Source organism: Lithobates pipiens, unplaced genomic scaffold (genome assembly GCF_037356315.1).
Source record: "Lithobates pipiens isolate NorthernLeopardFrog02 unplaced genomic scaffold, aLitPip1_a1.2 Scaffold_25, whole genome shotgun sequence".
NCBI classification, from domain to species: Eukaryota; Metazoa; Chordata; class Amphibia; order Anura; family Ranidae; genus Lithobates; species Lithobates pipiens.
This window is the reverse complement of record NW_027507787.1, coordinates 143868213-143893048: the sequence shown is the minus strand read 5'-3', so window position 1 is coordinate 143893048 and position 24836 is coordinate 143868213. Positions and strand designations below refer to the sequence as shown.

The 24836-nt window shown below is 44.5% G+C and overlaps 1 protein-coding gene across 1 annotated transcript in view; it reads left to right on the top strand.

The window, feature by feature from the left end:
- LOC143930537 (DPY30 domain-containing protein 1-like) overlaps window positions 1-24836 on the top strand; it is a 60273-nt gene that overhangs the window by 15002 nt on the left and 20435 nt on the right. Inside the window, exon 2 of the mRNA XM_077454908.1 lies at window positions 17923-18083. Coding sequence (XP_077311034.1) covers window positions 17937-18083 — 147 coding nt within the window. The 5' untranslated portion in view covers window positions 17923-17936. The remainder of the gene's footprint in view (window positions 1-17922; window positions 18084-24836) is intronic.

Sequence of the window (24836 nt, the reverse complement as noted above, 5' to 3'; positions counted from 1 at the left end):
GCCCTGACCGCAGTATACACGGTTATATCCACCTATATAGCTAGCTATCTTGCTCTTTTTAAAATAAAGCTTGCAGTCAGTTGTAGGAGATTGTGCGTGCTGTCTGCGTGCTCTGAACGCAGTATACACCGTTATATCCACCTACATAGCTCTTCTCTAATTGAGCCATCTGCAGGAGTTAGTGGAAGTTGTGTGTGCCTCCAGCACAATATACACTACCCAATTGCTGTCTTTCCCATCTCCCTTCAGTCCATTACCATGTCTGGAAGGCCAACAAGGAGAGGCAGACAGACACGAGCCGATAAAAGAGGGCAAGCAGGCTCTGTGTCTAGAGACAACAGTGCTGGTCGTGGACGCGGTGCATCGTCATCATCAGCACGTGGCCATGGGACACGCTTGTCCTTCTTTTCGGCAGCTGGACATGTTGAGCCGCAAGAGTAGAGTGGATGACCAAGCCCTCTTCATCCTCCTCATCCTCTCTCGCCCAGGCTCAGGGTACTAGCAAAGCAGCTGCCAACCCATCGTCTTCCCGCCTCTCAATGTCATCATCAGTGACTCCTTCCCTAGACCCACCACGTCCTCCTGAGGAGTCTCCTGAACTCTTTGAGCACAGTGTTGGGTACATGCTCCAGGAGGATGCCCAGTGTTTTGTAGGCTCTGATGATGATACTCAGCTAGAGGAAGGCAGTAGCGTGAATGCAGAGAGAGGGGATGCTCAAGAAGGACAGCAATCTGGCAGTCATGTTCCACAAGCTGCAGCATACTGCCAGGTTTGCTCCAGCGATGAAGAGGGAGGGGATGATGAGGGCACTGACTCCACATGGGTGCCTGGTAGGAGGGAGGAGGAGGAGGCACACGTCCAACGAGGCAGGATGCCCTCCGGGGGCCAGCTTAGGGGCAGCACACCGACTGAATCACACCGCAGAGCTCCGCCTGTGCAGGTCACTGCCTCTGCGCGTTATTCTAAAAGTTCTTTGGTGTGGGCCTTTTTTGAGACGAGTGCATCAGATCGCACTGCTGCTATTTGCAACATATATCTCAAGCGTATCTCGTGTGGCCAAAACATCAGCCGCTTGGGCACCACATGCTTGACCAGACATATGTTGACCTGCCATGCAGCTCATTGGCAAGCGTACATCAAAGACCCACACCAAAGAACAGCGGATCTCTCCTTGCTCCTCATCAGCTGGGATCTCCAACCCCACTAGAGCTTCAGTCCTCTCTGAAACCTGCTCTGAGAGGAATGAAGGTGTAGAATTAGGTGTGTCACAGCCAAGTGCTTCCGGGCACTCTGCTAGCAGTACACCCACGTCCGATTATAGCAGGCAAATGTCCCTGCCCCAGCTGCTGGACCGTCGAAAGAAGTTCACTCCCAGCCATCCACATGCCCAGCGGTTCAATGCTAGCTTGGCCAAATTGCTAGCACGTCAACTGCTGCCTTTTCAGTTGGTAGACTCTGCCCCCTTCCGTGAGTTTGTACAATGTGCGGTCCCTCAGTGGCAGGTCCCCAAACGCCACTTTTTCTCACGGAAAGCGATTCCGGCTCTCTACCGGCATGTGGAAGGCAATGTCCTTGCCTCGCTGGACAGGGCGGTCAGCGGTAAGGTGCATATTACCGCTGACTCATAGTCCAGCAGGCATGGACAGGGACGTTACCTGTCTTTCACGGCCCATTGGGTCACTCTTCTGGCAGCTGGGAAGGATGCAGGACAAGGTGCAGTAGTGTTGGAGGTTGTTCCGCCACCACGCCTCCAAAATGCTACTACTGGTTGTGACACACCTCTCTCCTCCACCCCCTCCACTTCTTCTTCCTCCATGGCCTCTTCCAGTGCTCTGTCCTCAGAACTAGTGGTGCTCCGTAGGCGTTCCAGGGGCTATGCAAGTACGCAGGCAATACGATGCCATGCCGTGCTTGTGCTGGTTTGTTTGGGGGACAGGAGCCACACTGGGGCAGATGTTTTGTCAGCTCTGCAGGGGCAGGCCGAGAGGTGGTTGACGCCACGCCAGCTTAAGCCAGGAATGGTGGTTTGCGACAATGGCACTAACCTCCTTTCCGCCCTCCGACAGGGACAACTGACCCATGTGCCCTGTGTGGCTCACGTCCTTAACCTGGTGGTGCAGCGGTTCTTGGGCAGGTACCCGGGCTTACAGGATGTCCTGAAGCAGGCCAGGAAAGTCTGTGTGCATTCCCGCCGATCATTTAATGCCTGTGCTCGGCTGGCTGAGCTCCAAAAGGAGTTGAACCTGCCCAAGAACCGACTTATATGTAACATGCCCACCAGGTGGAACTCAACGTTGGCCATGCTGCAGTGGCTGCACACGTAGCAGAGGGCCATCAATGAGTACCTGTGCGACTATGGCACCAGGACAGGGTCAGGGGAGCTCGGTTTTTTCTCACCACGCCAGTGGGGCATGATAAGGGATGCATGCACTGTCCTGTCACCGTTTTAGGAGGCCACAAGGATGGTGAGCGGTGACAGTGCATGCATCAGTGACACTGTACCTCTTGTCCACCTCTTGGAGCATACGCTGCATGGAATAATGGACAGGGCACTTGAGGCAGAACAGAGGCAGGAAGAGGAGGACTTCCTTACCTCTCAAGGCCCCCTTTATCCAGACAGTGTTCCTGCTGTGCCACCCATCACACAGGAAGAGGATGAGGAGGAGGAGGAGGAGGATGATTGTGTCAGCATGGAGGTGGAGGCTGGCAGTCAGCAGCAGCAGCAGTCTTGTAGGGATGATTTACAGTCCCAAGAAACCTGTGGACTTGTACGTGGCTGGGAGGAGGTAGCTGCGGATCATGTTGTCCTTAGTGACCCAGAGGACTCCGGACGGAATGCCTCAGCTAACCTACGCTGCATGGCCTCCCTGATCCTGCAAAGCCTGCGGAAGGATCCTCGTATTCTTTGGATCAAGGAGAGGGACCATTACTGGCTGGCCACTCTCCTTGATCCACGGTACAAGGGTAAGGTTGCCGACCTTATCTTGCGGTCGCAGAGGGAGCAGAGAATGAGACATCTCTGGGAGGCCTTGCAGAAAGGTCTGTGCAACGCGTTCCCAGAGACTGGGAGGTTACAAACTCCTGGTCCTTGACAACGTGTTGCTGAGGCATCGGTCAGAAGGAGCGGTGGAGAAGGTGGCCGTCTGACCGATGCATTCAGACAATTTTTTAGTCCGCAGCCCCAAGGTATGATCGGTTCCAGCAACCATCGCCAGCGTTTGATTTACATGGTGCAGGAATACCTAGGGGCAAGGTCAGACTTGGACACCTTTCCCACCGAAAATCCTCTGGCTTAATGGGTCTTGGGGATGGATCGATGGCCAGAGCTTGCACAGTATGCAATTGAGCTACTGGCCTGTCCTGCATCCAGCGTTCTTTCAGTGCTGCTGGTGGCTTTGTTACCGATCACAGGGTGTGCCTGTCCACCGACTCAGTTGATCGACTGACCTTCATCAAGATGAATCAGTCTTGGATCACCCACAGCTACCAAGCACCTGAAGCTGATGTAACCGAATAATTTTTTTTGAAATATCACATCCCTTCAAGACTACCTATGCTGATGCTGAGTGACTGTCCTGTTATGTTGATTGTCTATCCTCTTCCTCCTCCGCTGATATGTTGGAAGAACATTTTTGGTTCTGGGTGATGCCATCAGCCCAATTTTTCAGCCCCTGTTTAACAGGGACGTTTAATTAAAATTTTTGATGCAATGCTTTGCAGCAGGGCTCATTCCTGCACCACAACTAGAGTATATGGGAGAGGTTGCAGTGTCGTGGCACCAGCACCAGTGCCTAAGGCCCAATTTTTCAGCCCCTGTGTAACAGGGGCATGTAATTACAATTCTTGATATAATAGTTCACAGGAGGGCCTGTTCCTGTGCCCACCGAGAGTAACTGTGAGGACTTATAGTGTTGTGGCACCAGCACCACAACCACCAAAGGTAAATTTTTCTACCACTGTTCAACAATGGCATGTAATTACAATTCTTGATATAATCGTTCACAGCAGGCCGCTCCAGCGCCCACCAAAGCCCCGTACACACTATCAGATTGTCTGCTGAGTTTTTCCTTCAGATTTACCAAAACCATATAATATGAGGTCAAACTTTAGGAGTTTCAATGTGTATGCAATCAGGCAGGCCCTTCTACTACATGGTTTTGGTAAATCTGAAGGAAAAACTCAGCAGACAATCTGATAGTGTGTACGGGGCTCAAGAGTCACTTTGAGGGCTTACAATGTTGTGACAACACCAACACCTTGTTCCGCCATTTCTGCAGAGCATATAGGGCAGGCCCCTACTTTCAAACATCCAACTTACAAACATCTCCTACTTGCAAACGGAAGGAGACAACAGGAAGTGAGATGAAAAAAGACGGACGGCAAAACAAATTATACAGGGGTGATAACCCTTCCCTATGTTTTCCAAAAAGCTTAAAAATAGATTTTTTGACTGGAGCTACACTTTAAAAATGTACCAGTTGAAAATTACAAACAGATTCAACTTAACACAACAAACCTACACAGTCCCTGTCTTGTTTGCATCGCCTGTATACTGCTGTTCTGAGTATATAGGGCCTGGTGTCCCCACATCTTTCCTTTTTTTAATATGGGTACGTGGTTCCCTTTAATATCCGTACAAGATCCAAAGGGGCTGGTAATGGGCAGGGGGGGGGGGGGGGGGGGCTACCCATGCCATTTTTCTCAATGATTTTCATCCTTATTCCTGGAACCAGATATTACATTAAAACCGCAAGCAGTTTTAAATGATGTTATTTCCGTTTAATTTATTTTTTTTGCAGGAACTGTTCTAAACACGGGAAACACGTGGCACTTCACAGGCATACTACAGACACCCCCCCAGGCACCATATTTAAAGGAATATTTCACTTTTTTTTTCACTTTAATCGTCATTAAAATCAGTGCTCCCGCCAAAATGGCAATTTTTAAAAACATTTTAGGCATTGACCCATGTCCCCTGGGGCAGGAGCCAGGTCCCCAAACCCTTTTTAGGACAGTATCTTGCATATTAGCCATTACAATTAGCACTTTTTATTTCAAACGTTTGAGTCCCATAGACTTCAATGGGGTTCTAACGTTCGTACGAATTTGTGGTCCGTTCGAAAGTTCTGATGCAAACCGAACTGGGGGTGTGTTCGGCTCATCCCTAGTTTAAAGCATTTCTGTATGTTACTACAATGATTTTACATTCTGGCTACCCCTGAACAAAGGATGTATACAGTACATAGGGACATCAGTTATTAACACAACTAGTGTTGCCACCTGTCCACTATATTAGGTTGATGTGCTAGTATTGCAAAAAAAAAATAGTTTGTATACACACAGCAAACACACGATCACCTATTCCAAATGTATTATTTTCACTGCAATTGAATACATTGCATAATTATTAATAATAAGTAAAATTAAAGATGTTAAAAATTAATTTACCCTGGATTCCCTGAGCTAGAATGAAACCATCAAGCAAAAAGTTGTTCGAGCTCCAATGCTGCCTTTTCCAGGGTACAGTATGAAGTGCAGTGCTCGGCACAGTGGGAGGAGCTTTACATTAAGGAAACCCAAGCTGAGTATAGGTTCTGTAATTTCTGTATGTAAGATGTAGTAACAAGGTATAAAGTCAGTGTGGTTTCACAACATATAACACACAATATCACTTACTATAAGGACCATGTATAAAAAAATGTGCTGTGCAAATGCGTCAACCATTCGCGTCAGCGTTACATATCTTCAAATCATCTCCTAGATCTTCAGTGCAATCTAATGAAAAATACAGCTTTACTGCCACTAGATGGTGCTGACAATCCCCACTTTAATACTAGGCCTCTTTAAAGCCCCATACACACTATCAGATTATCTGCTGATTTTTGTCTTCAGATTTACCAAAACCATATAATAGGTCAAACCGATCCTGTATCCTTTGTATGCAATCAGGGAGGCCCTTGCACTACATGGTTTTGGTAAATCTGAAGACAAAAATCATTAGAAAAACTGATAGTGTTTATGGGGCTTAACCAATTTTGTTTACCTGTAAAAATCTGTATTTTTTCTAGAAAATTACGTAGAACCCCCCCCCAACATTATATATATTTTAAGCAGAGGCCCTAGAGAATAAAATACTACGTCTTTCACTTTATGTCATACGGTATTTGTGCAGTAGTTTTTCAACGCAATATTTTTTTTGGAATAAATACACTTTAGGCTGGGTTTACACTGATGCAAATTGGATCTGGCTTTCTCCGCATCCAATTCGCATTACAGGAGATTGTGACCAGCTCTCAATGGAGCCAGTTCACACATCTCCAGGGATGGGGGGGGGTTCAGCGGAGCACACTGCACAGGGGTCCTGTGTGGCTTTGGCTCTGTTTCAGGTCCAAATTTAGACAAAATTCAGGCCTTTGTCCCTGAAACATAGAACGGGGACACACCAGACCCCCTGCTGTGAGCCGTGTCCGCAAACAGTGTGAACCCAGAATTAATTTTAATACACACAAACACAATATAATATAATACCCTATTTTTACGCGCAATATAAAATATGGTGTTACTGCAATGAAATAGATACCCAACGTCATGCTTCATAACTGCGCACGCTCGTGAAATGGCGCCAAACTAGAGTATTTAATAATCTCTATAGGCAATGCTTTAATAGCCTTTGGATTTAGGCCTGATTCACACCTATGCATTTTTAGTGCATACATATCGGTGCAAGGCCGCCGTGTGCGCTCTCCTTTGCGCGGAGCACGGTGGGATAGGGGCAATTTTATTTTTTTACTTTTATTATTTATTTTTACATTGTCTTTTTTTTTTTTTTTTCACAATAATACATTTGTGATCTCAAATACTAATTACTTGTGCAATGGTGTCTACACATAGCTGTAGTAATTATTATTTGGAATCACAAATGTATTATTATGTTTAGTTGATCAGCACATGTATGAATATTCAGATATGTATGGAAGGTATATAGCAAGCGCTCTTTAATATTTACTATTTATAGTTTTTGACCTTGGTTTGGAGGGAATAGACAGCAGATGCGAATGTGTTAATTTAATTTAATCAAGTTTGTATGAGACATGGGGTGGGGGGGGAGTTTTATTTATTATTAATATTATATATATATATATATATATATATATATATATATATATATATACACAGTGCCTTGCGAAAGTATTCGGCCCCCTTAAACTTTTCAACCTTTTGCCACATTTCAGGCTTCAATCATAAAGATATAACATTTTTATTTGTTTGAAGAATCACCAACAAGTGGGACACAATTGTGAAGTGGAACGAAATCTATTGGATATTTTAAACTTTTTTAGCAAATAAAAAACTGAAAAGTGGTGCGTGCAAAATTATTCGGCCCCTTTACCTTCAGTGCAGCAAACTCACTCCAGAAGTTCAGCGAGGATCTCTGAATGATCCAATGTTGTCCTAAATGACTGATGGTGATAAATAGAATCCACCTGTGTGTAATCAAGTCTCTGTATAAATGCACCTGCTCTGTGATAGTCTCAGGGTTCTGTTGAAAGCGCAGAGAGCATCATGAAGACCAAGGAACACACCAGGCAGGTCCATAATACTGTTGTGGAGAAGTTTAAAGCCCGATTTGGATACAAAAAGATTTCCCAAGCTTTAAACATCCCAAGGAGCACTGTGCAAGCGATCATTTTGAAATGGAAGGAGTATCAGACCACTGCAAATCTACCAAGACCTGGCCGTCCCTCTAAACTTTCAGCTCAGACAAGGAAAAGACTGATCAGAGATGCAGCCAAGAGGCCCATGATCACTGCAGAGAACTACAGCTGAGGTGGGAGAGTCTGTCCATAGGACAACAATCAGTCGTACACTGCACAAATCTGGCCTTTATGGAAGAGTGGCAAGAAGACAGCCAAAGCCAAAGATATCCATAAAAAGTCTCGTCTAAAGTTTGCCACAAGCCACCTGGGAGACACACCAAACATGTGGAAGAAGGTTCTCTGGTCAGATGAAACCAAAATCAAACTTTTTGCCCACAATGCAAAACTATATGTTTGGCATAAAAGCAACACAGCTCATCACCCTCAACACACCATCCCCACTGTCAAACATGGTGGTGGCAGCATCATGGTTTGGGCCTGCTTTTCTTCAGCAGGGACAGGGAAGATGGTTAAAATTGAGGGGAAGATGGATGCAGCCAAATACAGGACCATTCTGGATGAAAACCTGTTGGAGTCTGCAAAAGACCTGAAACTGGGACGGAGATGTATCTTCCAACAATACAATGATCCCAAACATACAGCAAAATCTACAAAGGAATGGTTCACAAATAAACATATCCAGGTGTTAGGCCGCGTACACACGGGCGGACTGTTCGCCCAACTTTGTCCGCTGAACAGTGTTTGGGCGGACAGTCCGCTCGTGTGTGGGCTTTCAGCGGACAGTTTCAGCGGACAGTTTGACGAACAAGGTTTTACGGAATTTCCGAAAAACTGTCCGCTGAAACCTTGTTTCAGCGAACAGTCCGCCCGTGTGTAGGCTTGTTCGTCAAACTAAGTTCCGCGCATGCTCAGAAAGGATTTACACGCCGAAAGTTATAATGCAGTGTATAGGACGTCGTATTTTTCGTCCCGTCGTACGTGCCGTTCACGTCATCGCGCACGGTTTCAGCAAACTGTTCGTTCGTCGTGTGTGGCCATGTCCGTCCATGCTAATTTTGAGCGGACTGTTTGCCGAAACTGTTTGACGAACAAGGTTGGGCGAACAGTCCGCGCGTGTGTACGCGGCCTTAGAATGGCCAAGTCAAAGTCCAGACCTGAATCCAATGGAGAATCTGTGGAAAGAGCTGAAAACTGCTGTTCACAAACACTCTCCATCCAACCTCACTGAGCTCGAGCTGTTTTGCAAGGAAGAATGGGCAAGAATTTCAGTCTCTCGATGTGCAAAACTGATAGAGACATACCCCAAGCGATTTGCAGCTGTAATCGCAGCAAAAGGTGGCTCTACAAAGTATTAACGCAAGGGGGCCGAATAATTTTGCACGCCCCACTTTTCATTTTTTTATTAGTTAAAAAAGTTTCAAAAATCCAATAGATTTCGTTCCACTTCACAATTGTATCCCACTTGTTGGTGATTCTTCACAAAAACTACAAATTTTATATCTTTATGTTTGAAGCCTGAAATGTGGCAAAAGATTGAAAAGTTCAAGGGGGCCGAATACTTTTGCAAGGCACTGTATATATATATATATATATATATATATGTAGGAAGGCCAGTATGGTGGCCTGAATTTATGGGAGGAGCCCGGGGGGTATTTAACCAGCCCGCTCGCCTGTGGTCTTTGTCGGTTTCCTGTCATTTCATATATTGTAAATGTCTCGTCACTAAACCTCGATATCAAACTTACGAGTCATTCGTAAAACCCTACACACAGCCGCAACGTCTGTATACTACTCGTTACGTTATCATACCAAACATTTCTTTGTTTTTTGTGTACCTCACACCGACGCAAAGACACAGCTTCGTTTAGGCGTGTCTCACTGTTTTATGCTCCACAGACTAATCAATGTTTCTCATGGATTTGATGGGCACTGGTCAGTGCCATGTCAAGGCCAAACCATTTCAAACCATGTCAGATCATTTCAAATCATTTCACTCTCACCTACCGCGCTCCGATTCGAATCCAGTCGCATCCACAATGCACCGATCCGTCCTGGTGCGCCCCAGTTGTTTTTTCGGCCTCATTTCAGTACATGCTCCAAAGTCCCATTTGTTGAGTCACCGACTCATGCCTCTGTCATGGTAAATCATTTCACTGTCACGTATCACGTTCCAATACGAATCCAGTCGCATCTACGATGCACCAATTCGTCCGGCGTGCCCCAGGTATTTTTCGGCCTCATTTCAGTACATGCTCCAGAGTCCCGTTCGTTGTCAGTCGCAGGTTGTGGCGCACCGATTCGTGCCTCTGTCATAGGAAATAATTTCACTGTCGCGTATCACGTTCCGATACGAATCCAGTCACATCTACGATGCACCAATTCGTTCCGGCGTGCCCCAGGTATTTTTCGGCCTCATTTCAGTACATGCTTCAGAGTCCCGTTCGTTGTTAGTCGCAATCGCTGCACGACCGATTCGGGCCTCTGTCATGGTAAACTTTGTCACTCAGTTTCACTGTCACTCACCGCGCTCCGATTCAAATCTAGTCGCATCCGTGATGCACCGTTTCGTTCCGATGTGCCCCAGTTGTTTACGGCCTCATTTTAGTACATGCTCCAGAGTCAGGATTCATTGTCTGTTGCAGGTTTCGGTTCTCTGATTCATGTCATGGGAAATCATTTCACTGTCACGTATCACGCTCCGATACTAATCCAGTCTCATCGTGCGCTAATTCGTCTCGGCGCGCCCCAGGTATTTCAGCCACATTTCCGTACATGCTCCAGAGCATGCACGATTAACGGCCAGTCGCAACAGCGACATGATCGATTCGTGCCTCTGTCTTGGCAATCAAAATAATTTCACCACCACGTAGCACGCTCCGTTTCGAATCCAGTTGCATAAGTGATGCACCGATTCGTTACGGTGTGCCCCAGTGCTTTAGCCTCATTTCAGTGCATGCGCCAGAGTCCGGTTCATCATCAGTCGCAGTCGCGGCACGACCGACTTATGCCTCTGTCATAACAGATATTTCATTAATTTGACCGTCATATACTGTGCCCCGATTCGAATCGGTCGCATCCGAGATGCGCTGATTCGTTCCGGTGTGCTCCAGTTGTTTTGTCCCCAATTGGCTCGGTTGCATTTCATTACATGCTCCACAGTTCAACTCGTCACTTATCGTCTGAAGCGTCGTTTATCACAGTCAGCCTGTCACGGCAAACATTTCACTCATTCACTTCACACGCTTGTCACTTGAGTCTAATCCACTCATACCAACAATACATTGGTTCGCACCCGTCATTTCAGCATTACAGGTATTTTTCGCATGTTGCCTGTCATTCCTCCAAGTCCGACACTCACTATAGATCGATCCTTCATGCTTCGAATTTCAGCCAAGGGTCTCGAATTCGTTCGTTAAAACCTTCGCCTCACTGCTACTCCCCCTGATAGTCGCACAATCCAATGCATGTTGGTTTCCTTTCATACACCTTACGACCGGTTCCTATCAGGATTACATATAGTTACACAGATTCGCCTCAGTTCCATTTTCATACATGCTACAACCCGTTTCAATTCCAGTCACCTCAGCGGCAAATAGATTCGTACAGGGTTCATTTCGTACTCTCCACGGTCTGATCTATATTAGATTAAATTCATACACTCTAAAACCGGTTCTTATCAGATTAATTTCATGCGATCGACCCATATAGGATTCGTTTCATTCTTACGACCGATTCATATCGGATTCATTCCATACACATCCAAGAAACAACTTCTTGCAAATCGCTGCTAGCACGCACCCAAGCATACACTCCCTGCAATCATTGCAAACACATATCTAGGAACAGACTTCTTGAAATCGTTGCAAGCACGCATTTAAGCATAGACTTCTTGCAATCGTTGCAAGCACGCATTTAACCACTTTCAGACCGGACCAATTTGCTGGTCAAAGACCAGACCACTTTTTGCGATTCGGCACTGCGTCGCTTTAACTGACAATTGCACGGTCGTGCGACGTGGCTCCCAAACAAAATTGACGTCCTTTTTTTCCCACAAATAGAGCTTTCTTTTGGTGGTATTTGATCACCCCTGCGGTTTTTATTTTTTGCGCTATAAACAAAAATAGAGCGACAATTTTGAAAAAAACGCATTATTTTTTACTTTTTGTTATAATAAATATCCCCCAAAAATATATAAAAAAACATTTTTTTCCCTCAGTTTAGGCCGATACGTATTCTTCTACATATTTTTGGTAAAAAAATCGCAATAAGCGATTATTGATTGGTTTGCGCAAAAGTTATAGCGTTTACAAAATAGGGATAGTTCTATAGCATTTTTATTAATAATTTTTTATTATTTTTTTTTTTACTAGTAATGGCGGCGATCAGCGATTTTTATTGTGACTGCGACATTGTGGGGGACCCATCGGACATTTTTGACACATTTTTGGGACCATTGTCATTTATACAGTAATCACTGCTATATAAATGCAGTGATTCCTGTGTAAATGACACTGGCAGTGAAGGGGTTAACCAGTGGGTGGCAGTGTAGGGGTTAAGTGTTCCTAGGGGTGTGTTACTAACTGTGGGGGGGTTGGGCTTTCATTTAGTGAACACTGATCTCTGCTCCAATCACATGGAGCAGAGATCAGCGTCACTAGTTGCTAGGCAGAATGGAGAAATGCTGTTTACTCGGCACTTCCTCCATTCGGCCGCTCCGTGAGACGATCGCGGGGTTGCCCGCGGCAATCGAGTCCGCGGGTCCCGCGACCGGACTCACGGGGGTCCCGACCAGCGCGGGAGCGCGCCGCCGGCGGCGCGCTCCCGATGGCAGGGCGGCATTGAATATTGGACGTACCTGTACGCCAATATGCCTGCCCGTGCCATTCTGTCGACGTACATCGTTGTGTGCTGGTCGGGAAGTGGTTAAGCATAGACTTCTTGCAATCGTTGCAAGCACGCATTCAAGCATAGACTTCTTGCAGTCGTTGCAAGTACGCATCCAAGCGTAGACTTGTTGCAATTGTTGCAAGCACGCATCCAAGCATAGACTTCTTGCAATCGTTGCAAGCATGCGTTCAAGCATAGACCTCTTGCAATCATTGCAAGCACGCATTCGAGCATAGACCTCTTGCAATCGTTGCAAGCAGATGTCCAGGCACAAACTTATTGCAATCATTGCTAGCAGGCAGTTCTGGCTAGCTCAATAGTTTGCTTTAGGAAAAAGCCTGGATACTTTCCTAAATGTACATAATATAACGGGGTACTTATATTTATAGGTAAAGTTGATCCAGGGAAAATCCGATTGCCTCTCGAGGGATCAGGAAGGAATTTTTTCCCCCGGCTGTAGCAAATTGGACTATGCTCTGCTGGGGTTTTTTGCCTTCCTCTGGATCAGCTGTGGGTGTAGAATTGGGTATGTTGGGTTGTGCGATACTTTATTTATTTGATTTGTGGTTGGACTGGATGGACTTCTGTCTTTTTCGACCTGGCTACCCATGTATCCTACTATAACTCCTTGCAATCGTTGCAGGCACGCATCCTGGCATAACTCCTTACAATCATGGCAAGCACGCATCCTGGTGTAACTCCTTGCAATCGTTGCAGGCACGCATCCTAGCATAACATTTTGCATTCGTTGCAAGCACGCATCTTGGCATCACATCTTGCAATCATTGCAAGCACGCATCCAAACACACGTTCAAGCACAACTCCTGCAGTCTTCGTAAGCACATGCGGTAACACGAATTTCTCACAGTCACTACGAACACATCTCCAGTGACAAACTCCCGTGCAATTGTCGCAAGCACACGTTTAAACACAACTTTTGCAATCATGCCAAGGCACGTGACTTAGCATAACTTCTTGCAATCATTCTTTTGCAAGCACATTCTCAGTGGCACACAAACTGGCTACACGTCATTTTCAGCAGCACTTAATTGGCCACTTGTCTCCTGTGGCTTTTTCTTACAAGCCACTCACCGTTTCCTGTCTGTCATTTCCCCCTTAGGACAGTTGAGTTCAACTTCCGTCCTGCACCAGGATCGTGTTGACACACGCAACTGGCTTCTTCTTGTAACACGGTCAGGCTATACCTAGCCAGCGTTCAGCATTTCTTATCCTTACAGGACCCGGAGAGCCATCTGTCTTTACGGCCCATACAGTAAGATCCCCACTACGAGCCAACGGCAAACGCTCGCCCATCACAACTGCCATCTTTAGGGACATATAAAAGCCTTGCACATTCCCCAGTCTAGTCATCCAAGCGGCCATCTACCTGGCCCTTTGTGGTTTTCCACGGCCTAGCCAATTTATCATTAGTAGCACTGGCAGGCAGGTTCTACACAGATACCACCTGACGAATGCTCAAATCTGCAATACGTTCCATTCCCCAGGGTCGATCTTTATGTCACGCCTCCTGATCTTCCTCTCACGGACACAGGACCCCTCTCAGATCCTTAATTTAGACGCCGTGGCAATAGCAGACCTATCAATGTCGGAAGGTTCCTTACAGCATGGATTGGTATAGCGATGTTTATACCATCTACGATGCCCCTGTCAGCCCTGGTAGTGACAGATGCCGCAGCCTCCACAGGCTTCGCTGCAATTTTTGGCCACCACTGGTTTACAGAACCATGGCATCAGGGATACTCCTAAACCCCGGGTTTACCTGGACTTCCTCCCTCTTCAAGCTATACCCGGTCATGACAGCCTCTCGACTCTGGGGTCATATCAGGACAGGACAGGCTGTGGCTTTCACCACCGACAACTGGGCCAAGGTCGATCTTGTTGATGAAGCCAGGTCTGGACCGCTCTCGGTTATGTCCTTCCTGCGCAGACTGCTGCAGTTATCTTTGCGGCACCAGTTTAATGTCCATTGTATGTTCATTCTAGGCTGTCATCTTCTGGGACAGGTCTACTATCTTCACTAGTTCGCAATTTGGCCTTCTGCCCAGCCTGCTCATACAAACAGCCAGTTACTTAGCCTACTACAGGTTCTGATGGCCCAGCAAGTTCACCTTCAGCAATCTCGCAGGCCAAGTTCTGCGTAGTCGTCACTTGGCTCGCTACCAACACCATTTCATCCTCCACCTTGCAGTGTCTAAAACCCAGCAATCTGGCTCCAGGATAGACGTCCATTTCTATAGAACAAACAGTGCCTGGTGTCGAGTAACCATACTCGACCACCTACTGTCACTCCTACCGGAACGCGTAAACTCTAGTCACCTGTTGCCTTTTCGTGCTAACACTTGTGTACCTGCCAGTTTTCCAAACACATGGGGTTCTTCTACGCAGCCTACACCTCGACCCCGGTCCGTAACCGTGGTCACTCTTTAGTATGGGAGCACCCTTGGCAGCATCTTGGTTTGGGTCCCAGGTCACGTCATTGAGAGACTAAGCAGTTAGAACCCTGCCTACCTCGCCCGGTACATTCCCAATCCTTGGGTGGAAATGGCACAAGCATTCACCAAACTTGCTCAACTAACTAAGCTAAAACTAATAAAACCACACCCCTACCTGAATGTTTTTGCCCCCTTATTTTGGTATACCGACCATCAGACCAGGGCACACTTCAGGTCCATTTCATGTTGTAAATCTTATGGTAAGTCTATTTGTTCATATCCGTATCGGCCATAGGGCTTCGACCATAAGCAGGAAGGCCAGTATGGTGGCCTGAATTTATGGGAGGAGCCCGGGGGGTATTTAACCAGCCCGCTCGCCTGTGGTCTTTGTCGGTTTCCTGTGCGTGGCACCCACCCTCCCATCCCCTTTTCAGGGCATTTCTCAAATTCATTTCTCTTCACAAAATATTCATTTCTAATCTAGGGTATGCCCCCTTATTTTGGTATATCGACCATCAGACCAGGGCACACTTCAGGTCCATTTCATGTTGTAAATCTTATGGTAAGTCTATTTGTTCATATCCGTATCGGCCATAGTGCTTCGACCATAAATATAATTTATATTATTATAATATATATTTCATTTTTTGTTTTTAGCACTTTTATTGCTATCAAAAGGAATGTAAGCATCTCTTGTGATAGCAATAAGCAGTGACAGGTACTCTTTATTGCGGCACCACAAAGTGCCATTGCCGCCAATAGGGTGCGACTTTTCATGTGATGACCTGTCAAATCGCATGACAAGTCACTCCACTGTGAACGGGCGCTAAGGGTTCATTCACAGCAGATGTGTTGGGCTGCATTTGTGAATGCATTCCCAATACTTGGTAACAAAAAAAACAAATGGACTATGAAACAATGAAACAAGATAAAACATGCAACGCATGTAAAAAAAACACACCAATGCATTACAGCATGTTCCAAATAATGCAACACCCATTAATACGTGTGCTGTGGTGTGAATGAGCCCTTGGGAGTTTCTACATGTGCATTTTTTTTTTTTTTTTTTTCATTTCAATCTGATTTCTTTACTATGGTGTATTTGCATGTGTTCATGCTTATTTTCAGTGAGTTTGCATGTGTTCGTGTACTTTATCAGTGCATTCCAGTGTGGAAAAATGCTACATACTGTATTTTTTTTATAATGCGCAAGAAATCACTGAACAGAACCGCATGTGAATTGCACAAGAACACACAGTGCTGTAAACTAGGCTTATTGGAATACATTCATTTTTATTGCATATGACACACAAGATTAGTAGGGCTGTTACTGATTAAAATTTTCCTGTTCGATTAATAGATTTTTTTTTTATCGATATTGACTAATTTCGATTAATTATAACGCACATACAGTTTTTACAAATTTTTTTTTATTAAACTTTAAGAAAAACGTCGAAAGTTAGTTTAACTTTAACTGTAATATCCACATCTCCCCCATACTGTAATATCCACATCTGCCCCCATACTGTAATATCCACATCTGCCCCATATTGTAATATCCACATCTGCCCCATACTGTAATATCCACATCTGCCCCATACTGTAATATCCACATCTCCCCCATACTGTAATATCAACATCTGCCCCCATACTGTAATATCCACATCTGCCCACATACTGTAATATGCACATCTGCCCCATACTGTAATATCCACATCTGCCCACATACTGTAATATCCACATCTCCTCCATACTGTAATATCCACATCTGCCCCATACTGTAATATCCACATCTGCCCCCATACTGTAATATCCACATCTGCCCCATATTGTAATATCCACATCTGCCCACATACTGTAATATCCACATCTGCCCCATACTGTAATATCCACATCTCCCCCATACTGTAATATCCACATCTGCCCACATACTGTAATATCCACATCTCCCCCCCCCCATACTGTAATATCAACATCTGCCCCATACTGTAATATCCACATCTCCCCCATACTGTAATATCCACATCTGCCCACATACTGTAATATCCACATCTCCCCCATACTGTAATATCCACATCTGCCCCATATTGTAATATCCACATCTCCCCCATACTGTAATATCCATATCTGCCCCATACTGTAATATCCACATCTGCCCACATACTGTAATATCCACATCCGCCCACATACTGTAATATCCACATCTCCCCCATACTGTAATATCCACATCTGCCCACATACTGCAATGTCCACATCTGCCCACATACTGTAATATCCACATCTGCTCACATACTGTAATGTCCACATCTGCCCACATACTGTAATGTCCACATCTGCCCACATACTGTAATGTCCACATCTCCCAACATCTCCCCCCATACCGTAATATTATTCACACATCCGATTGTCCGGAATAGCTGTCCCGAATAGCAGAGTAGAAGGCAGTAGATGTCATTGCGCCGCTACTAGGCCGCCGCCAGGTGAACCAAGATGGCCGCCGCTCCGGAGCTAGGCCGGTGCCCCAGCCTTTCCTATGGGCGAGACCGCGGAGCTCAATCAGCGGATCGTCCTCGATCAAAAATATTTTGATCGATCAAAGAAATTAACGATTAATCGAGCAATTAATCGTTATTTTCCGCAGCCCTAGTATTTAGCAGTTTATATGTACAAAAATAATTGCATTTCCATGTTCTGTGTACTGTGGGAGACCAGATATAGTGAATACAGGCTCCTGGGTTTAGTAACACTTTAAATGCCCAACGAGTTCACTTTACAGTGAGAAATGACAAAAATCTAACAAATGGGCTCCCCCAGACCACACTATGGTAACCCTTTGATTGCTCATGATAACATGCCGCACTTCAAAAATCCAAAATTCATTTGTAAACGCACAATGCGTTGTTTCTCTTTTCTTTCGTTGCAGTACAAACAACATAAATGGATTCTGAATACCTGAAGAGATGTGTAGGAAAGTGTCTTGCAGAGGGACTGGCGGAAGTAGCAGAGAAAAGACCGGTGGACCCTATTTATTATCTGGCACACTGGATCTACAAATATAGGAGTAACTTAGATGAGTACGAAAAGGTACGTTTAAAGCAGGACTATAATCTCCTCCCCTCCAGCTATGCCATGTTCACAAGATCCTGTGCCAGCTTCCGGTCTTCTTCCAGGTTCGGGGTCTACCGCCATCTTGATTGGCCATGCCAGGATGACATACACCCTGTACATGCCAAGGGGGTCATTCATCCTGACAGATGCCAAAATTGTATGTTTGTTTGCCCCAACACATGTGCAGTGCTCCCGCAGGAAACCTCTGTTTATTAGGTACATATTGTGGTGACAACGCACCTCCGGCACACTGTCACTGTACAGGTAACGATACATCCACCTATAGCAGATCATTGTAATATTTCTCCTCTCTTTCCTGTTATCAAGAAGTGATTTCTGGGGGGAGAGAGAAGAGCAGACAGCAGAGCAGCACAGAGTTCCCCTATGTCTGCTCCCTCTGTGAGTACAAAGAGAGAGGGGTTCCCCTTGGGTAGGACTTTAACGACACTAGAGTAGGAGTCACCCATCATTTAGAAAAATAGTCATATATTTAAGAATTTACAAGAATAAAAACATACAGTGCCTTGCGAAAGTATTCGGCCCCCTTGAACTTTTCAACCTTTTGCCACATTTCAGGCTTCAAACATAAAGATATAAAATTTTAATTTTTTGTGAAGAATCACCAACAAGTGGGACACAATTGTGAAGTGGAACGAAATCTATTGGATATTTTAAACTTTTTTAGCAAATAAAAAACTGAAAAGTGGTGCGTGCAAAATTATTCAGCCCCTTTACTTTCAGTGCAGCAAACTCACTCCAGAAGTTCAGCGAGGATCTCTGAATGATCCAATGTTGTCCTAAATGACTGATGGTGATAAATAGAATCCACCTGTGTGTAATCAAGTCTCTGTATAAATGCACCTGCTCTGTGATAGTCTCAGGGTTCTGTTGAAAGTGCAGAGAGCATCATGAAGACCAAGGAACACACCAGGCAGGTCCGTAATACTGTTGTGGAGAAGTTTAAAGCCGGATTTGGATACAAAAAGATTTCCCAAGCTTTAAACATCCCAAGGAGCACTGTGCAAGCGATCATTTTGAAGTGGAAGGAGTATCAGACCCTTGCAAATCTACCAAGACCTGGCCGTCCCTCTAAACTTTCAGCTCAGACAAGGATAAGACCAGAGAGATGCAGCCAAGAGGCCCATGATCACTCTGGGTGAACTGCAGAGAACTACAGCTGAGGTGGGAGAGTCTGTCCATAGGACAACAATCAGTTGTACACTGCACAAATCTGGCCTTTATGGAAGAGTGGCAAGAAGAAAGCCATTTCTCAAAGATATCCATAAAAAGTCTCATCTGAAGTTTGCCACAAGCCACCTGGGAGACACACCAAACATGTGGAAGAAGGTGCTCTGGTCAGATGAAACCAAACTTTTTGCCCACAATGCAAAACGATATGTTTGGCGTAAAAGCAACACAGCTCATCACCCTCAACACACCATCCCCACTGTCAAACATGGTGGTGGCAGCATCATGGTTTGGGCCTGCTTTTCTTCAGCAGGGACAGGGAAGATGGTTAAAATTGAGGGGAAGATGGATGCAGCCAAATACAGGACCATTCTGGATGAAAACCTGTTGGAGTCTGCAAAAGACCTGAAACTGGGAGATTTATCTTCCAACAAGACAATGATCCCAAACATACAGCAAAATCTACAAAGGAATGGTTCACAAATAAATGTATCCAGGTGTTAGAATGGCCAAGTCAAAGTCCAGACCTGAATCCAATCGAGAATCTGTGGAAAGAGCTGAAAACTGCTGTTCACAAACGCTCTCCATCCAACCTCACTGAGCTCGAGCTGTTTTGCAAGGAAGAATGGGCAAGAATTTCAGTCTCTCAATGTGCAAAACTGATAGAGACATACCCCAAGCGACTTGCAGCTGTAATCGCAGCAAAAGGTGGCTCTACAAAGTATTCGCCCCCCCCCCCCCCCGCAAGGGGGCCAAATAATTTTGCACGCCCCACTTTTCATTTTTTTATTAGTTAAAAAAGTTTCAAAAATCCGATAGATTTCGTACCACTTCACAATTGTGTCCCACTTGTTGGTGATTCTTCACAAAAAATAAAAATGTTATATCTTTATGTTTGAAGCCTGAAATGTGGCAAAAGGTTGAAAAGTTCAAGGGGGCCGAATACTTTCGCAAGGCACTGTATATCATGGAGTGTACATATCAACCATAACTGATATCGCAAGTAGTCAAAATGGATGGAGATTGAATTAGATCCTTCACCCAACGGGTTTCGGAGTCTACAAGAGATACTCCTTCCTCAGGGGTAAATAGGATATGGAAACAAGTTGCAACAATCAGATGCTTATAGCACACTCCATAGGATTAAAAACAGCATCAAAAACAACACAGTGGTCATAGGAGAGCTCCATCGCCCTTTGGAGACCCAGTGTGGAAAGATTATAGTAGCAACCCCAAAAATCATCAAAAGGGCTCAAAGCACATGGGACATGAAGAAGGACCAGCTGAGGCCCATGAAAAGGATCCTAGGTGTATGCTCTGGGGCAAAATAGAAAAACAGGTGTCCTTCTTCTGAATATAAAGGAGACACTTGGAAGCTGTAGGTGTGCAGCTTGTGTCTCTTAACCACTTTCAGACCGGACCATTTTGCTGGTCAATGACCAGAGGTCTTTTTACAATTTGGCACTGCGCTGCTTTAACTGGTAATTGCGCGGTCATGCAATGTTGTACCCAAACAAAATTTGCGTCCTTTTTTTCCCACAAATAGAGCTTTCTTTTAAAGGTATTTGACTGACTCTGCGATTTTTATTTTCTGCGATATAAACGTAAATTGTGAAAAAAAATGATATTTTCTACTTTTTGTTATTAGAAAAATCCAATAAACTCAATTTTAGTCATACATTTAGGCCAAAATGTATTCAGCCACATGTCTTTGGTAAAAAAAAAGTCAATAACTGTATATTTATTGGTTTGCGCAAAAGTTGTCACATCTACAAACTAAGGTACGTTTTCTGGAATTTACGCAGCTTTTAGTTTATGACTGCCTATCTCATTTCTTGAGGTGCTAAAATGGCAGGGCAGTACAAAACCCCCCAAATGACCCCATTTTGGAAAGTAGATACCCTAAGGAAATTGATAAGATGCATGTTGAGCCCATTGAATATTTTATTTTTTTGCCTCAAGCGATTGAATAATGACAAAAAAAATTTTTTTTTTTTTTTTTTTTACACAAAGTTGTCACTAAATGATATATTGCTCACACATGCCATGGTTATATGTGGAATTGTACCCCAAAATACATTCTGCTGCTTCTCCTGAGTACGGGGATACCACATGTGGTCGACTTTTTGGAAGCCTAGCCGCGTACGGGGCCCCGAAAGCCAAGCACCGCCTTCAGGATTTCTAAGGGCATACATTTGTAATTTCACTCCTCACTACCTATCACAGTTTTGAAGGCCATAAAATGCCAAGATGGCACAAAACCCCCACAAATGACCCCATTTTAGAAAGTAGACACCCCAAGATATTTGCTGAGAGGCATGTTGAGTCCATGGAATATTTTATATTTTGCCACAAGTTGTGGGAAAATTACAAACTTTATTAATTTTTCACAAAGTTGTCACTAAATGATATATTGCTCACACATGCTATGGGCATATGTGAAATTACACCCCAAAATAAATTCTGCTGCTTCTTCTGAGTACGGGGATACCACATGTGTGGGACTTTTTGGGAGCCTAGCCGCGTACGGGGCCCCGAAAACCAAGCACCGCCTTCAGGCTTTCTAAGGGCGTAAATTTTTCATTTCACTCCTCACTACCTATTACAGTTTTGAAGGCCATAAAATGCCAAGATGGCACAAAACCCCTACAAATGACCCCATTTTAGAAAGTAGACACCCCAAGCTATTTGCTGAGAGGCATGTTGAGTCCATGGAATATTTTATATTTTGCCGCAAGTTGCGGGAAAATTACAAACTTTTTATTTTTATTTTCACAAAGTTGTCACTAAATGATATATTGCTCACGCATGCCATGGGCATATGTGAAATGACACCCCAAGATGGCACAAAACCCCCACAAATGACCCCATTTTAGAAAGTAGACACCCCAAGCTATTTGCTGAGAGGCATGTTGAGTCCATGGAATATTTTATATTTTGCCGCAAGTTGCGGGAAAATTACAAACTTTTATTTTTTTAATTTTTTTTTTCACAAAGTTGTCACTAAATGATATATTGCTCACGCATGACATGGGCATATGTGAAATGACACCCCAAAATAAATTCTGCTGCTTCTCCTGAGTACCGGGATACCACATGTGTGGGATTTTTTGGGAGCCTAGCTGCGTACGGGGCCCCGAAAGTCAAGAACCGCCTTCAGGCTTTCTAAGGATGTAAATTTTTGATTTCACGCCTCACTACCTATTACAGTTTTGAAGGCCATAAAATGCCAAGATGGCTCAAAACCCCCACAAATGACCCCATGTAGGCACCCCAAGCTATTTGCCGAGAGGCATGGTGAGTATTTTGCAGCTCTCATTTGTTTTTGAAAATGAAGAAAAAAAAAAATAATGTATATTTTTTTTCTTTTTTTCAATTTTCAAAACTTTGTGACAAAAATGAAGGTCTGCAAAATACTCACTATACCTCTCGGCAAATAGCTTGGGGTGTCTCTTTTCCAAAATGGGGTCACTTGGGGGGATTTTGTGCTATCTGGGCATTCCATGGCCTCCGAAACTGTGATAGGCAGTGAGGAATGAAATCAAAAATTTACACCCTTAGAAATCCTCAAGGTGGTGCTTGGATTTTGGGGTACCGTACGCGGTTAGGCTCCCAAAAGGTCTCACACTTGTGGTATCCCCGTACTCAGGAGAAGCAACAGAATGTATTTTGGGGTGTAATTGTACATATAACCATGGCATGTTTGAGCAATATATCATTTAATGACAACTTTGTGCAAAAAAAAAAAAATAATAATAATAATGTCTTTTTTTTCACAACTTGTCAAAATATAAAATATTCCATGGACTCGACATGCCTCTCAGCAAATAGCTTGGGGTGTCTACTTTCTAAAATGGGGTCATTTGGGGAAGTTTTGAACTGTCCTGGCATTTTATGCACAACATTTAGAAGCTTATGTCACACATCACCCACTCTTCTAACCACTTGAAGAAAAAGCCCTTTCTGACACTTTTTGTTTACATGAAAAAAAATTTTTTTTTGCAAGAAAATTACTTTGAACCCCCAAACATGAAGTGTTTTTTTAAAGCAAAAGCCCTACCGATTAAAATGGTTGGTGTTTCATTTTTTTTTTCACACGGTATTTGCGCAGCGATTTTTCAAACGCATTTTTTGGGGAAAAAACACACTTTTTTTTATTTTAATGCACTAAAAATCACTATATTGCCCAAATGTTTGATGAAATAAAAAATATGATCTTAGGCCGAGTACATGGATACCAAACACGACATGCTTTAAAATTGCGCAGAAACGTGCAGCGGCGACAAACTACGTACATTTTTAAAAGCCTTTAAATGCCTTTACAGGTGACCACTTTAGATTTACGGAGGAGGTCTACTGCTAAATTTAGTACCCTCGATCTGACCTTCGTGGTGATACCTCACATGCATGGTGCAATTGCTGTTTACATATGACACCAGACCAACGCTTGCGTTCGACGTTGCGCCTTAGCAGGGGGGGACAGGGGTGTTTTTTTTATTTTTTTATTATTTATTTTGCTTTTTTATTTTATTTTTAAACTGTTCCTTTCATTTATATATATTTTTTTATGATTTTTATTGTTATCTCAGGGAATGTAAATATCCCCTATGATTGCAATAGGTAGTGACAGGTACTCTTTTTTGAAAAAATTAGGGTCTATCAGACCCTAGATCTCTCCTCTGTCCTCAAAGCATCTGACCACACCAAGATCGGTGTGATAAAATGCTTTCCCAATTTCCCAATGGCGCTGTTTACATCCCGCAAAATCTAAGTCATGAAATGCTCGTAGCTTCCGGTGTCTTAGGCCATAGAGATGATTGGAGCAATCCTGGTCTCTGATCAGCTCTATGGTCAGCTGGCGGAACCACCGGCTGCATTCTCAGGTTCCCTGTTGGGACAGGAGAGCCTGAGAAAACCATGGAAGATGGTGCGGGGGGGGGGGGGGGACATTCCCTCCCACTGCTTGTAAAAGTAGTCTAGAGGCTAATTAGCCGCTAGGATTGCTTTTACATAAAAGCCGACCGCTGGCTGAAAAGAATGATACCAAGATGATACCTAAACCTGCAGGCATCATTCTGGTATAAGCACTCAAAGTCCAGCAACATACCAGTATGTTGCTGGAACTGGTTGGGCATATATTGTAATTTTTTTTTCATGCAGCCTGTGGGCTGAACGAAAAAAAAATATTGATCGGTGGGTATGCCCACCATTAGATACCTCCCTTCATCCACCCACTTCTAATGGTGGGCATACATGCACCATTTATATATGCCGAAGCATGTGGGCATCGTCCCGCAAAAGGTAGGAGCAGATCGCTCCTCCACCGCTTATGCCCCCATGCTTCGGCATATATGCTCTTTTTTAACTGTGGTGGTGAAATCACCCCCGACAGTGCTGGAGTCGCGGCTTTATGTATCGTGGGAGCAAAACGCTGTTGCTGTCAAGATAAATAAATCCGCGCTGCAGCAGAATGGCGTACCTGCTAAGCAAATGATGGTTAACAATAAAACAAAGTAACATTACAGTATAACAGTAGGACTT